Source organism: Petaurus breviceps, unplaced genomic scaffold, assembly GCF_028583685.1.
Source record: "Petaurus breviceps papuanus isolate PSGF00001 unplaced genomic scaffold, PetGlider_PUasm1.0 172, whole genome shotgun sequence".
Classification (NCBI taxonomy): Eukaryota; Metazoa; Chordata; class Mammalia; order Diprotodontia; family Petauridae; genus Petaurus; species Petaurus breviceps.
The window spans coordinates 2556327-2571064 of NW_027185755.1; the positions used below are offsets into that span (position 1 = coordinate 2556327).

The 14738-nt window shown below is 44.7% G+C and overlaps 1 protein-coding gene across 1 annotated transcript in view; it reads left to right on the plus strand.

The window, feature by feature from the left end:
* Window positions 1-1433: 1433 nt before the first annotated feature.
* The window catches only part of PALM3 (paralemmin 3), a 19697-nt gene continuing 6392 nt past the window's right edge, over window positions 1434-14738 (plus strand). The window contains exons 1-5 of the mRNA XM_069082930.1: window positions 1434-1612; window positions 10332-10380; window positions 11746-11826; window positions 12094-12230; window positions 12782-12866. Of these exons, the coding sequence (XP_068939031.1) occupies window positions 1557-1612; window positions 10332-10380; window positions 11746-11826; window positions 12094-12230; window positions 12782-12866 (408 nt within the window). The 5' untranslated portion in view covers window positions 1434-1556. The remainder of the gene's footprint in view (window positions 1613-10331; window positions 10381-11745; window positions 11827-12093; window positions 12231-12781; window positions 12867-14738) is intronic.

The following is a 14738-nucleotide window of genomic DNA, read 5'->3' on the forward strand; positions in this document are numbered from 1 at the left end:
TTTTTTTGTTCACATTTACCTGTTTATTAAAATTGCTGTCAATGTTCATTAAAATAAGCCCTCCCCTGAAAATAAGCCCTCTGGTGTTTTTCTGTCCAAAAAATTAATAAGACAGTGTCTTATTATCAGGGAAACACGGTATGACCACTTACTACTGCCACTACTGCTACTACCACCAATACTACTACTGCTACTACTACTACCACCACCACCAGAACCACAACTACTACTACTACTACTACAACTACCACTACCAAAACTACTACCACTACCACTACTACCATTACTACTACTACTACTACCACCACTACCACTTCCGCTATTACTACTACTACTAGCTAACATTTATATAGTACCTACTATGTGCCAATTCTTGTAAGTATTAGCTTATTTGAGCTTTATAACAACCCTGGGAGATAGGGGCAATTATTATCCCCATTTTACAGATGGGGAAACTGAGGGTCAGGGAGGTTAAGTGACTTGCCCAGAGTCGCACAACTAGTAAGTAGTGAATGAGACAGGATTTGAACTCAGGTCTTCCTGACTCCAGGTCTGGTTCTATCTACTATGTCACCTAGCTTCCAGTTAGATTTGGAGTGTGAGGACTTGCATCTCCCCCAGACTTTGGGACTTTGGGTTCCTCTATGGGCCTCAATGTCCTCAATACCTTAATACAAGGGTTAAGTTAAGTGATGTCTAAGGTATCTTCCAGCTTTAAATCCTTTTTCTTAAGAGTTGTCTGTTGTTATCCCCACAAATGCACAAGGAGTCAAGACATATGCTTAAGTGGCCAATGTCTTTTTCTTCTTTTTTATTAAATTAAATATTATTTCTTCAATTAACAAACATTTCTTTTTTCTCCTTCCTACCTCCCTTCCTGAGGGAAAAAAGAAATAGAAAAACAAAACCTTTGTAACAAATATGTATAGTCAAGCCCAACAAATAGCCGCATTGGCTGTGTCAAGAAATGCATGTCTCATTCTGAATCCTGAGTCCATCATCTCTCACTGTCCTGTCAGGATGAGGAATTAATCATAGATCCTCTGGAATCAGCACTGGTCATTACTTTGATCAGAGTTCTTAAGTCTTTCAAAGTTATCAACTTTTTGTTGTTATAGTAGACATTTTTCTCCTGGTTCTGCTCACTTCACTCTGCATCAATCCATGCAAATCTTCCTGGGTTTCTCCAAAATTGTCCATTTCATAATTTCTCACAGCACATATCCCATTACATGCATATACCATACTGACTAGTCACCATTGACATGCTTGTGCATGACTGTGAGTGTGTATGCACAGGATGGCTGCAGCAGCAGAGAGAGGCAGCTGGCGGCTGGTAAATAATTCATCAGGACAGCTGATAGTGCCTCCCCAGGCCTGCCAGCCAGCTCTGGCTCAGGCCCCCTCTCTTTTCCCTTCCCTCCCTACTTCCTTCCGCCCAAACCAGCCTGACCAGCTCTCCTGGTGCCCGCAGCAGCCCCCCCCGCCCCCACCTGTCGTCCCCAACCTCTCCGGGCACCTGCTGCCCAGCTGGGTAGCCCAGCCCCACAAGCAAGATGGCCCTACAGAGCCAGGGTTTGCCCCCCAGCGGGTGGACCCCAACAAATCCAATGTAAGTACCAGGGCTTGGGAGAGGGCATGGGAGTAGAGCAGCTCAAAGGGGTAACTTACCTGGGCTGTATCGAACAGTTGGAGGGGGTGTTTGTAGAAAGAGCACTGGATTGGAAGTCAGAGGACGTAAATTTAAATTCCAGATTAACCACTAACTCAGTGTGTGACCTTGGGCAAGTCACTTAGCCCAGATGGCCCCTAGTTCTCTCATCTGTAAAATGAGGGGCCAGACTAGATAATTTCTCAAATCCCTTCAGCTCCAAATCCTGTGACCCCACCTAACAAGGGGGAAGTTCCTCAGGCAAGCACCTGCCCCCTGGTGGAGGTCACAATCAGTCCCAGCCTCTGGGACTCTGACCAAAGAGGACCCCCACCCACACGCAGGAGGAATATTACAGCCCTGAGCTGCCATTTTAAAGGAGACATGCTCCCAACCCCAAGCATGCATTTGTCCCTGGGAAAAAGAGAAGAATCTCAGGCCTTCTTTCCCTATCCCCTCCCCCTTTCTGGACTCAGATGAAGACTGTTCAGCAGTCACATGGGTCTTAGGGGCAAAGTCTGGGCTGGAGGCAGGATAAGACCCTTTGAGAAGAGAGATCAGTGAGGTGGGAGGGGATTCCCCACCCAGGGCCACTAGGTCAGGACCCCTGGATTTCATGGGGTGCCAAATAGACCAGGGAGTGCATGAGGCAGGAAAAGCAGTGTAGTAGAAAGAACCCTGTATTTGGGAGAAAGAGAAACTATATTTGACTCTACTCTTACTGGGTGTTTGACATGGGGAAAGTCATGACTTATCTCTGAGCCTCAGTTTTCCCATCCAGAAAAAGACAGGATTGGGCTAGCTGATCTTGACTATTCATTGAAGCATTAAATCCTATAAACTCTGAGTTACCCATGGATTCATTGGGCCCCTTTGCCTATATCCCCTGGCCCTGGACTGAATGTAGCCAATAGCTCCTCTCCTCTTCCTTGATCACTCCACTCTTTGACCCTTGGTTGGGGGTACAGGGGAGGGTATAGGGCTAGAGGGCTCCAGAGAGGACTCCAAGCCTGGTGAACCCCTGGATCTGCTACCTGCATTATTCACCATCTAGAAACCTAGTTGCTTAGCAATAAGGAACCTGATCACCCCAGCAGGGAACTGGCAGGGGAGATCATGTCCCCATGGGGAGTCTTATTGGGAGGGAGAGGGTCCCCCACAGGGACCTATCTAAGAGGAAAGGCAGCTCTTCAGAGAAGACCCACCCCTTCTGCTAAGGCCACCCACCCCCATATAACCTGAGGGGATGAAGCTAGGGACCCCACCCTAAGAAGCAGTTTGATCTGGAAGAACACCAATTGGAGTCAAGAGACCTGGGTTTGAATACCACTTCTGCTCTTTACTCCTTGTATGACTTTGAGCAAGTCTCTTTCTTTAGATGACCTCATTTTCCCTCCTTGTAAAATGGGGGAAGGGGGTATTGAGCAAGGGTTATGTAGAGAAAGGGCTCTTGCCTTTTTTGTGTGTGTCCTGGCCCCTTTTGGCAGCCAGATCCAGTCCAGGGACCCCTTTCTCAAAATAATGTTTTTAAATGCACAAGATAAAATACATAGAATTACAAAGAAAATCAATTATATCAAAATTAAAATGTAATTTTTCCCTTTCAAGTTCCTCTCCTGGAAATTTATCCATGGCTCATAGATCCCAGGTTATGAACCTCTGATCTAGAAGGCCCTTTCCAGGCCCAAACCTATGACTGCCACCAAGGTGCTCCCAAGGGAGCCAGACAAAGACCTGGTTTCTTTTGTCCTCCAGAGCTCACTGGAAGGAATTCAGTAAGTGACTCCAGCATCCCCATATACTACCCCTTGGAAGGTCTAGTCAAGTTTTCAATCATGAGAATGAGTATGATATACTGGAGTATGGGATTTTGAATCAAAAGGACCTGAGTTCAAATTCTGACTTTTTCTAGCTGGATGACCTTGATCAAGTCACTAGCCTCAGTTTCCCCATCTATAAACTTAAGTGTTTGGATTAGATGACTTCTAAAGCTCCTTCCAGGTCTAAATCTTCAGTGCTACAGGCCACAGACATTCCTAGAAAGAGGGAAGGGAACCTCATTCCACCATCCCCCACCTGCTAGGGTCAGAATCTACCCTGAAACCTTTGACTTCTAGGGGTAGGGGAACAAGTCATCTTTCCAAGTTGTCAAGGTAACAGGAGAGGTTTGGCTCCCTTGAGAGGAGGCAAGGGGGTGTATACAAATCCACAAGCTTGTTCTATAAAAGTCAGTCAGGATCATGGAGTAGCTCTTCATTGTCTATAGTCCAGGAAGCAAACAGGTTGACATTACAAAGGCAATGGGGGTAGGGGGTAAGGCTTCTTCACCTTTAAGGCTCCAAGCATCATACCAGTGGTATTCCTAAGAACTATGAGTGCCATAGAGTAGAAAGAACACTATCCTTAGAATCAAAAGATTCTGAAGCCCTGGATTTATGTACATATTTACTGGCCATGATACCTTGGTGAATTCACTTCCTGAACTCAGTTTATTTATCTGTGAAATTAGAGAATAGGACTAAATTATTTCTAAATATCTCCCCAACTGCAATATTCCCTGATTAAAGGGTTTATAGCCAGAATGAGCCTTGTGGTCATCCAACACACTTTCATTTGAGCACCTACTGGGTGCAGGTTGCTATGCTGGGCACCATGAATACCAAAGTGAGAAACACGTCCCTGACCTCAAAGAGGTTGCTTACATTCTCCTGGAGAGGTACAACAAGTCAGTCAGTCAGTCAGTCAGTCAATAAACATTTGTGAAACCCTTCTATGTGTCAGGCACTGTGCTAAGAGTTTGAGATACAAAGAAAGACAAAAGGCAGTCCCTGTCTTCAAGGCTCTCATAGTCTAATGGGGGAAACAATTTACAAGCTATGTATAAAAAAAGCTACATACTGAATAAATTAGAAATAATAAGCAGAGTACATGTTGAGAAAGAAGACTCCTAGGATCCCAGACTAAGAGGTGGAAGTGACTTCAGAGGTCATCTCATCGAAAAAATGTTCAATTCAAATGGAAACTGGGGCCATTTAATAGTCCATAAGGATCCCTGAAAGTTACATATTGACTCAGAAAACCACAAATTAACATTATCTGTGTCATATTGTATTTTTCTTTATTTTGTTCAGTATTTTCCAATTATATTCTAATCTGATCTGACCCACTCTCATAAGCATTGTGGACCCTCTCTAGTCCAACCTCCTCTTCTTTTTTCTTTTTTTTCTTTTTTATATGAGGGACTTGAAGCTCATACAGGTTAAGGGATTTACCCAGCAACACAGGAGGGGTAAGTAGGAGAGTCAGGATCCAAATAAAGGTCCTCTTATTTCATATCCAGTGTTTAGTCCACTGTACTCCATTTCCTCACACCCACAGGAAACTGTACTACTTGACTATTGAGTTTCCTATAGGAGGCAGGTCATGAACTGAGCCTTGAAGGAAGGTTGGGATTTTAGAAGATTAGGCTGAAGAGGGAATGTATTTCAGGCATTTGGAACAGGCTGTGCAGTGATCACAAGGATGAAGGGAGAATGTCATGTAACAGGAATGATCATTAGACCAGTTTGATGAAAATTTAAAGTGAGTGAAAGGCAGTAATTAGAAATAAACCTGGAAATGTAATCTGGGAAAAAAATTGTAAAAGGTTTTAAATGTCAGACTAAAATTTTGTATTTTATCTTAGAGGCAACAGAGAGCCATTGAAGGTGGCATTCACAGAGCCTTGAAAAGAGAAATGTCCCGGTCAGATTTGAGTCTTAGTATATGTAATATTATAATAATAATTTGAGCCTTAGTATATATGATATGATAATAACAATTTGAGCCTTAGTGTATATAATATGATCATTTTACATATGAGGTTGTGATTTGCTTGGAGTCATAGAGTTAGGAAGTATCTGAGATTGGATTTGAACTTAGAACTTCCTGCCTCCACTTCCTGTGTGATATCCACTTAACTAATGGTCATTCTGTCACTTTGTGGTTAAAGTTGAGGGCAGTACATACTGGAAGTCATGAGTTCAATTAGGAGGCTGTTGCAAAAGCCTAGATGAAAAGTGACAAAAGCCTGAACTAGTCATGGGAATAGAAAGACCTAGACAGATATGAAAGAAATCACGGAAGTGGAAACAAAAAGACTTGGCACCTGGCTGTTTTAGGAGGAAGAGGCAGGAAGGAAGAGTCACAACTGAAGTTGTGAATCAGAGCAACATGAGGAGAGGTTGTACCCTCAGTGGAAATAAGGAAGGAGACAGGCTTAGAGGGAAAAGGAGTTCCTTTGTGATATGTTAAGTTTGAAATGCCTGTTGAACATCCAGGAGGAGGTGTCCCTCAGACAGTTGGCATGTGAGACTAGAGCTTAGGTGAGAGACTAAGGCTGAATAAAGATCTGGGAGTCATCAATGTAGAGTTAATTGAACCCATGGAATCACTGAGAGAGAAGGGATAGAAGGAGAAAGGGAGAAAAGAGTAGGAGCAGAGCCTTAAAGGACAACATTAGTTAGGAATGGGAGATGGATGACGATAAGGGCATAGGAAATGGAGAAGAAATCAAACAACCATGCTTGTTTTATTATATTAATGTTTTGTTATCGCTTTTTTAAAAAAAGAGACAAGGAAATTAAGTGGCACAGTGAATAGAGAATTGGCACTGGAGTTAGGAGGACCTGAGTTGAAATCTAGCCTTAGACACTTACTAACTTTATGACCTGGGCAAGTCACTAAACCCCGATTGTCTCCAAGAAAATAAAAATTGGAAAAACTCTTCCCCTCTCTAATAAAACCCTCCTTGGTGACAAAGAAGTATATTTCAGCAAAATAAATAATAATCATATCTAATGCCATATGCCCTATTCTTTTTTTTTTTTTTAAAGCTATTGGGGTTAAGTAACTTGCCCAAGGTTACACGGCCAGTTATTTTGTGTGGGTGCTAAGTATCTGAGGCTGGAACTGATCCTGGGTTCTCCAGACTCCGGGAGGCGCTCTTAATCACTGCATCACCTAGCCACCCCTAATATGCCCTATTCTGCACCCAAGTTCACCACCTGTTTACCAAAACAGAGGGATGGATGTTTCATCATCAGGTCACTGGAGTTAAGAGTTGGTCATTTCATTGATCTAAGTTCTGATGTCTCCTAGTTCCTTTCCTTTCCATAATTGTGGGCATTGTGTATATTGTTCGGCTGGTTTTGTTTGCTCTGCTCTGCATCAGTACAAATAAGTCTCTCCAAATTTCTTGGAATTCCTTCCTTATTTTTTTGTCAGTTAATCAGTAAATAAGTATTTATTAAGCACTTGCCAGGTACTTTGGTCAACATTGGAGATAGAAAGGTTTTCAAGGAACTCACATTCTAATGCAGAGACAACATGTGATATAATCTCAGGGAAGAATGTCCTTGTAACTGGGAGGATCAGAAAAAAGGCTACTACAGAAAGTGAGATTTAAGCTGAACCTTAAAGGAAGCCAGGGAAGCTAGGAGGCAGAGGTAGGAGGAGGGCACTTGGGATACAGCAAGTAAAAATGTAGAGGGTCAGGATATGGAGTATTGTGTAGAGAAGAGCATAGAGGTCTATGTAGCTGCACTGTAGTATATATGGAGGAGAATGAAGTCTAGAAGTCCAGAAATCTAGGAAAGGGCAATATTAGGAAGATGCCCAAGGTCTCTATGTTTGATCCTAAAGGTAATAGTTAGCCTCTGGAATTTTTTGTGCAGATGGGCAGCTAGATGGTGCAGCTGATAGAGCACCAGGCCTGGAGTTAGGAAGAGGCATCTTCAAGAGTTCAAATTCAGCCTCAGACACTTCCTAGCTGTGTGACCCTGGGCAAGTCACTTAACCCTGTTTGCCTTAGTTTCCTCATCTGTAAAATGAGTTAGAGAAGGAAATGGCAAACCACTCCAGTATCTTTGGCATGAAGAGTCAGACACAACTGAACAACAACAACAACAAAATGCTTTAGGAAAATCACCTTGGCAACTGAGTGGAGGATGGCTTGTAGCAGGGAGACTTGCTGCAGGAAGACCAATAATAAGGCTTTTGTAGTATCCCCCACCAGAGGCCTGTACCAGGATGGTGGTTGTGGGAGTGAAGAAAAGGGGATATACACAAGAGATGTGAAGGTAGCAATAACTAGATTTGACAACAGATTGGATGTGTGGGATGAAGGAGAATAAGAAATTTGGGATGATATGTACCAAGGATAGCTGGTGTGACTGTAAGGACAGTGGTGCCCCTGACAGTAACAGAGAAGTCTGCAAGGGAGAGTTAGGGAAGAAGGTGATGAACTCTGTCTTAGACATTTGGGGATTGAAATGCCTATGGAATATCCAGTTCAAAATGTCTAAAAGGCAGATGGTGGTTGGAGCTGTGTGACTGTAGGTCAGCAAAGAGACTAGGTAGGGATGGGTATATAGATCAGAATATCATCTGTATAGATAGGATCATCGAACTCATGTGAGTTCATGAATTTTCCAAATGAAAAAAAAATAGTGAAAAGAGAATAGAGCCCAGGAGACAAAGACTTGGGAGACATTACTGGTTGGTGAGTGTGATGATGAACGACCAGGAAAGGAGACTGAGAAGTGATTAGAGAGATAGGAGAGGAACCAGGAGAGACGTCTATGGGGAAAACTCAGAAAAAAGAGACTCTCTAGGAGGTGATCCACCATACCAATGGCTGCAGAGAAGACAAGAGTTTTGGGCAAATTCATTTCTTTGATGAGAACAGTTTCAGTGGAATGATGAGGTCTGAAGAGAGATTGCAGAGGGTGTAGAAGAGCACAAAACAATAGGAAATAGAGGCACCAAGAAAAGGGGAGGAGATATAAGATTATAACTGATGGGCATGGTATGGCCTAATGAGGGTTTAATAAGGATGGGGGGGGGTGTTTGTAGGCAACAGGGAACAAATCAGTAGCTAGGAAGAGACTGAAAATAAGAGAGATTGGGGATGATGGGGGGCAACTTGCAGGAGAAGCAGGTAGAGGACAGGGTCAAGACTGCATGTAGAGGGGTTGACCTTGGCAAAGTAAAGGGCCACCTCTTCATTCAAGATCAGAGTAAAGGAGGAGATAATGGGGGGAAGATATCTCAGTGAGGTGGGATGAGAAGGAAGATAGAAGAGGTAGTTATCAGCAAATATCTTCAATTTTTTCTTATGGCACAAAAATATTCCATTACGTTTCTACATTACATTCATCTATTTCCCCAATGGATAGGCATCCACTTGTTTCTAGCTTTTAACTAACACAAAAGTGCTGCTGTAATTATTCTGTTATATATAGGACCTTTCTGTCTGTCCTTGACTTTCTTGTGGTATATACTATACCTAGTAGTGATATGGCTGGGTCAAACTGCATCAGTTTATAATTTTTTTCTTCAACTCAATCCCACAAACATTTGTTAATGTTTTTAAAATGAACTTTATTGATATCTTTTGTTTTTATAACACCTACATTTCCCAAGATGTCCCTTACCTCTCCCCAGTTATCTTTTATAACAGCATAACAAAAGAGGAGGGAGAAAGTACAGCAAAATGAGATCTTACATAAAAAAAAGTCGGATATCTGTAGTGTTCCACATCCGTAGTCCCTCTACAAAGGAAGAGAGAGAAATTCTCATGTCTCTTCTTTGGAGTCAAGCTTGGTTAATTTCATTTCATTCAATTTCAATGATTTTGTTGCTTATCTTTTCATTAACATGCTTTTAGTCATTGTATATATTGTTTTCTTGGTTCTGCTTCATTTTGCATCATTTCCTATACGTCTTTCCCTCTTTCTCTATATTCATCATAGGCATAATTTCTTACAGCATACTAATATTCTGCTAGCATTATGTACCGCCATTTGTTTAACCATTTTCCAAATCATGGGCATCTACTTTGTTTCCAGTCCTTTGCTATACTTCAAAAAGTGCTCCTATAAACGTTTTGATGTCAATAAGGACATTCTTTTTGTTATTGATCTCTCTGGGGGTAGATACTAATAGTGCTAATAGTGCAACCTCTGGGTACAAGGTACAGACATTCTGGTCACTCTTCTCCATTATTTCCAAATTGCTTTTTCCCAACTGGTTGGACCACTTCACAGCTCCACTGACAAAGTATAGGGTGCTTGTCTTTCCACACAATCCCTCTAAACTTAACCGTTTCCATCTTTTGTTTTCTGTGACAATCAAGTGTGAAGTGACTTCAGAGTTCTTTTACTTTGCATTTTTCTTATCGGTGGTGAATTGGAATATATTTTTTAATGTGGTTCACTGATATCCATTTTTTTAAAGGAAGAAATTGATGTTTAAGCAAATTGTTTTAAGTAAATTGCTCGATATCACTCCCTAGAAATTATCAGAGCAGGTATCTGGGTCTAAGTTCTGTGATCCCTCTCCCCACATCCAATACTCTTTGTTCTGTATGTCCCCCTCCCCGCCTGGAGCTCTGACCAGAGTTAGAGATCTACACCCCAGATCTCCGTTCTCAAGTTCCAAAGACAGGCAGGAGAAAATAGTCAAGGCGACCTAGGCTAGTTTCTAGACATCCTGAGCAGGGTCAGGACTCAGGAATTATGTCATTCAGCTACGGGGAAAGGGTTGGGGTTGAGGGTTTGAAACCCTCCCACCTTCCATCTCCCGACTCCTCCCCACCTTTCCCCCACCTCGCCCCTACTTTCTCCCCATCTTTTTGCAGGCCCATGGTCGAGAGCGCCCTCTACCGCCAGCGGCTGGAGGTCATTGCTGTAAGTGACCGAGAGCTTTCTGGCCCCTCCCGGAGGCTTTGGGGACATTTCGAACCCCGCTCTCTATTCCCCTCCGCGAAGCCTGCCACCAGCCCTGAGTCTGGGACTGCAGCCTCTGCCCGCTCCCCGTCCCCGTTCCCGTTCCCATGGGTCTCTGCTCCCCATCCCCTCCTAGGGGAGTGGGCTGAGACTGGACGGACTCACCTCTGGAGTGAGTGAGAGAGCAGTGGCTCCGGCCCCAAAGTGCCCCACCACCTCCCAGACTCTCAAACCTCCACCTCCTTTCTTCCAATCTCCTATTTCTCTTTCTTTCCTACACCCCCCCCCCAAACCCTATCTCTCCATTCTCTGATCCATTCCATACATCTAGGTTCCCTGTCCCCAGTTCCTTACCTCCTGTTTCCTTTTCCCCATACTCCATCTCATACCTTGTCCTAACCGTGTCTTTCCATACGGACACCCAAACTCCCATCTTCCTACACCTTGATTCGCCCATCCTCTCAGATCTTCCTCATCCTGTCGCCCAGTCCCCCATCCAGCCATACACTACTTTCCTCACTCCCCCGTTCCTGTGCTCTCCATCTCTCTGTTCCCATTTCTTCTCCGAAGGACCCATTCACAATCTCGCCACTCCCTTCTCTCCATCCTCCTCTGCTCATCACCGTATTTCCTTTTCCCTGACTTGTCCCTTATCTCCCCAACCCTTGATCTGCATTTCCCCAGCTCTCTGTTCCTCATTCTCTCCTTTTCTTCATCCCCACACCCTCCTGTTCCCCATCCCCCATTTCCATCGTCTCAGTCTCCTGCCTCTGGCAGAGAGCCGCAGAATCCAGCCCCGGGGCGCGGCCAGCACCACCCCTTCCCCTCTCCCTCACCCCCGCCCTCCCTTGAACTGCTGAGTCAGCGCCTCCCAGACCACCCCCTCTTTCCCTGCACCTACAGCAGGTCTCAGCTCCAGACAGTAGGGGGTGGGGGGTCTTTCCCCACTCCACCTCTTCCCAGAACCCGAGTAGGACTTTCCTGTACCCTGTCCTGCCCCTCCCTCGCCACCAGCCCTAGGCATCTGGGTTCCAGGCATCCCAGGGGAGCCCCTCAGAGGCAGAGAGAAAGGAGGGAGCCCGAGAGAAAGGTGCAGGCTGGAGCGATCCCTTGTCCTGTGTCCGCTGGTTTGGCTAGGCTGGGCTCTGCTAGGTTCCACGGGGCTGAGATGGGCTAGGCTGGGCTGGGCTGGGCTCTCTCCCTCCTGGCCTGGACTGGGTTGGGTTGGGCTGGGCGTTCTTCTGGACTAGGCTGGGCTGGGCAGTGCTGGACTGCTGGATTGCTCCGCTGGGCCGCCACAGCCTGGAATTACTTCGCTCTGATCAGGAGAAGCGGCGCCTTCAAGAACAGATCTGCGGGGCGCGGAGGGAGCTAGAGGAGGAAAAATTGAGAGTTCAGCGACTAAAGGTGGGGAGAGTCCTGATGGTCCCAGTCTGAGGACACCCAGTGAAGGAGGGCAATAGTGGATTGTCTCTACCTTAGAGGGGTCAATGAGGGAGGGCATACGTGGTGAGAGCCAAAGAAAAAAAAAGATCTGCCCCACAGTGGGGGGGAAGGGGTGGGGCATTTGGGAAAGGGTCTGTGGGTGGGGATAATCTGTCCCAGTCTGGGAGGATGGGGTGGCTTGTCCAGTCTTTGGCTGGGCTCTCACCTTCCTCCCTGCCCTCCCCCAAGAGGAAGTCCCTGCGGGAGCGATGGCTGATGGATGGGACAGCTGAGGGACCTGAGGACGCTGAGCCAGAGACAGATCCTCATTCTCCCCAAGGCCAGGCCCAGGCCAGAATTCAACACTTGGAAGACAGTCTGTTCACGTAAGGGGCTGGGGGGAGGGATCTCTTATTAAGTGCCCACCTGGCCCTTGGGTTCCTGTTCACAACTGGGCCCTGCCCTTTTCTATGGCAGATCTGAAATTGTGAGGTGCATTGAACTAGAATGAAAGGATGTGGGCTAGGAACGAGCTTTGCCACTAATTACCTTGGACAAGTCCCTTTCCTTTTCTTTTCCTTCCCTTCTCTTCCTTTTCCTTCCCTTTTTCTTCTCTTTCCTCCTCTTCCCCTTACCTTCCATTCCCCTTCTCCATCCCCTCCCTTCTCTTCCCTTCCCTTTCCTCCTTTTCTCTTTTCCTTCTCCTTCCTCCCCTTCCTCTTCCCTTCCCTTTCCACTCCTACCCTTCCATTCCTTTCCTTTTCCTTCCCTACTCTTCCTCCCTTTGCCTCAGTTTCCTCATTCATGAGTCTATTAAGACAGGCCATCTGAGGCTTAGCTTTGGGATGCTGGGAGGGGAAGCTGGACACTTGGGTCCCATGGGGGGGGGGGTTTGGGAGACCAGATCCTTGGCTTCCAGCAGCAACCTCTTCCTCAGACTCCAGTCACAACTCCAGTTACTACAGAGTGCATCTACAGGTGCCCAGCACAAGACTTCTGCCTGGCCCACCTGGCGTCGACAGGTAAGAGGGCACAGAGCATAACAGATGTCCATTCTTCTGAGGGAGGAGAGAAGGAGTGAAATATCCCAGGTATCTATTAGGCTGTGCCCTTTGAGCCGTAGTGAACAGGTGGAGTGGAAAGAGCACTGCGTTTGATTCTCCCACCAGTAGCTGTATAACTTTAGGCAAATTGTTTCCCCTCTCTGAGCCTCAGTTTCCCAACCTGTAAAGTGCATGGGATGATCAGGAATCACAAAGATCTAACTAAGCTAGAAAGATGTGTAGGGATAAATAAAAAGTCTTGCACTTGGGTTCAAAACATCAATTTCAAAATACAAGATGGAGAAAGCAGGGAAACGGAATGATAGTCTATCAGAAAACAATCTAGAGGTCTTAGTGGCAAGGTAAAGACTAGTCAACAGGGAGGTCCAGCAGCCAAAAGAGCTAAGGTGATTTGGGTTGCACTAAGAGAGACAGAGTGTCTAGGAATAAGATAGACCTAACTCTACTCTGCTCTGTTCAGACCATAGTGTTTCAGTTCTGGGTAATGAATTTTAAGAAGGTCATTGATAAGCTTTAGATCACCTAGAGAAGAGCAACCAAGATGGTGAAGAGCCCCAAGATAATATAATATAAAGACTAGTTGACAGAACTGGGATGTTTACCCTGGAGAACAAAAGACTTAAGTGATGTACTAGTTGGTGTTTAATAACCAGTTCTCCTACTCTGTGTGTGTGTATACATACACACACATATATACATGTATATAGGCACTACCCACAACTCTTAAATTTACTGTGAATTATTAACATTTCTCCATCATTTTTTAAGACTAGAAATCAACAAAACAATAACTGCTTTGTAACATTTGCCAATTTCTGAGGTGCAAATGTTCATGCTGAAAATTTAACAATTAATTTTATAGTTGCATTGGAGCCAGAGAATCTCTCTTCGGGTAAGGGGTCTTCAAGTACTTGAAAGGTGGTCATATAAAGAAAGGATTAGTCATGTTCTGATTTGACCCTAGAAGACAGAGGTAGGAGGTTGTAGAGAGGCAGATTTCAACTTAGATGTCAGGGAAAAAACTTACTAACAATCAGTTATTTAGAAGTGAAATGAGCTGTTTCAGAGAAGCACATTGATTCTCACTAGGGATCTTCAAAGACTGAATGACTACTTCTCAGAAATGATATAGAAGGGATTGCTAGTCAGAGCTGCCTATTCTCCCCTCCTCATCTCACATCACTCAGACATCTTTCCCCATTCTCTCCTTCTTCATCCCTTTCTCACATGAAATCACCTTTCTCCTTTCTAAGGCCCAAGTCATCTCAGTACATCCCATCTTCTCCAGCAGAATGCCCTCTCTATTACCCCCAGTCCTTCACTAATCTTCAGTCTTTCCCTGTCTGTTAGTTGCTTCCCTACCATCTACAAATACACTGAGTTCTCCTCCATCCTTAAAAAAAAGCCCTTATTTGATGTGCCCATCCCTACTCTTACATGTCTCCTTCCTTCCATGGCTAAAGAAAGCTGTTCACAATTGGTGCCTCCACTGACTCTCCTCTCATTCTTTTCTAAATTCTGCAGTCTGGCTTCTGATTTCCTCATTCAACTGAAACCGTTTTCTCTAAAGTGACCAATGACTTTAATTGTCAAAGCTAATGGCTATTTCTTGATCCTTATCCCTCTTGACTTCTCTGCATCTCTTGACACTGTCACTCACCTTCTTTTCCTTGATACTGTCTTCTCTCTAGGTTTGCATACACTATTTTCTTCTGATTTTCCTTTTATCTTCTCTCTCTCCTAACCAAATAACCATGAGTTCTTCTCGATTCTCTCCTACACTTTCTTCTTCTTCTTCTTCTTCTTCTTCTTCTTCTTCTTCTTCTTCTT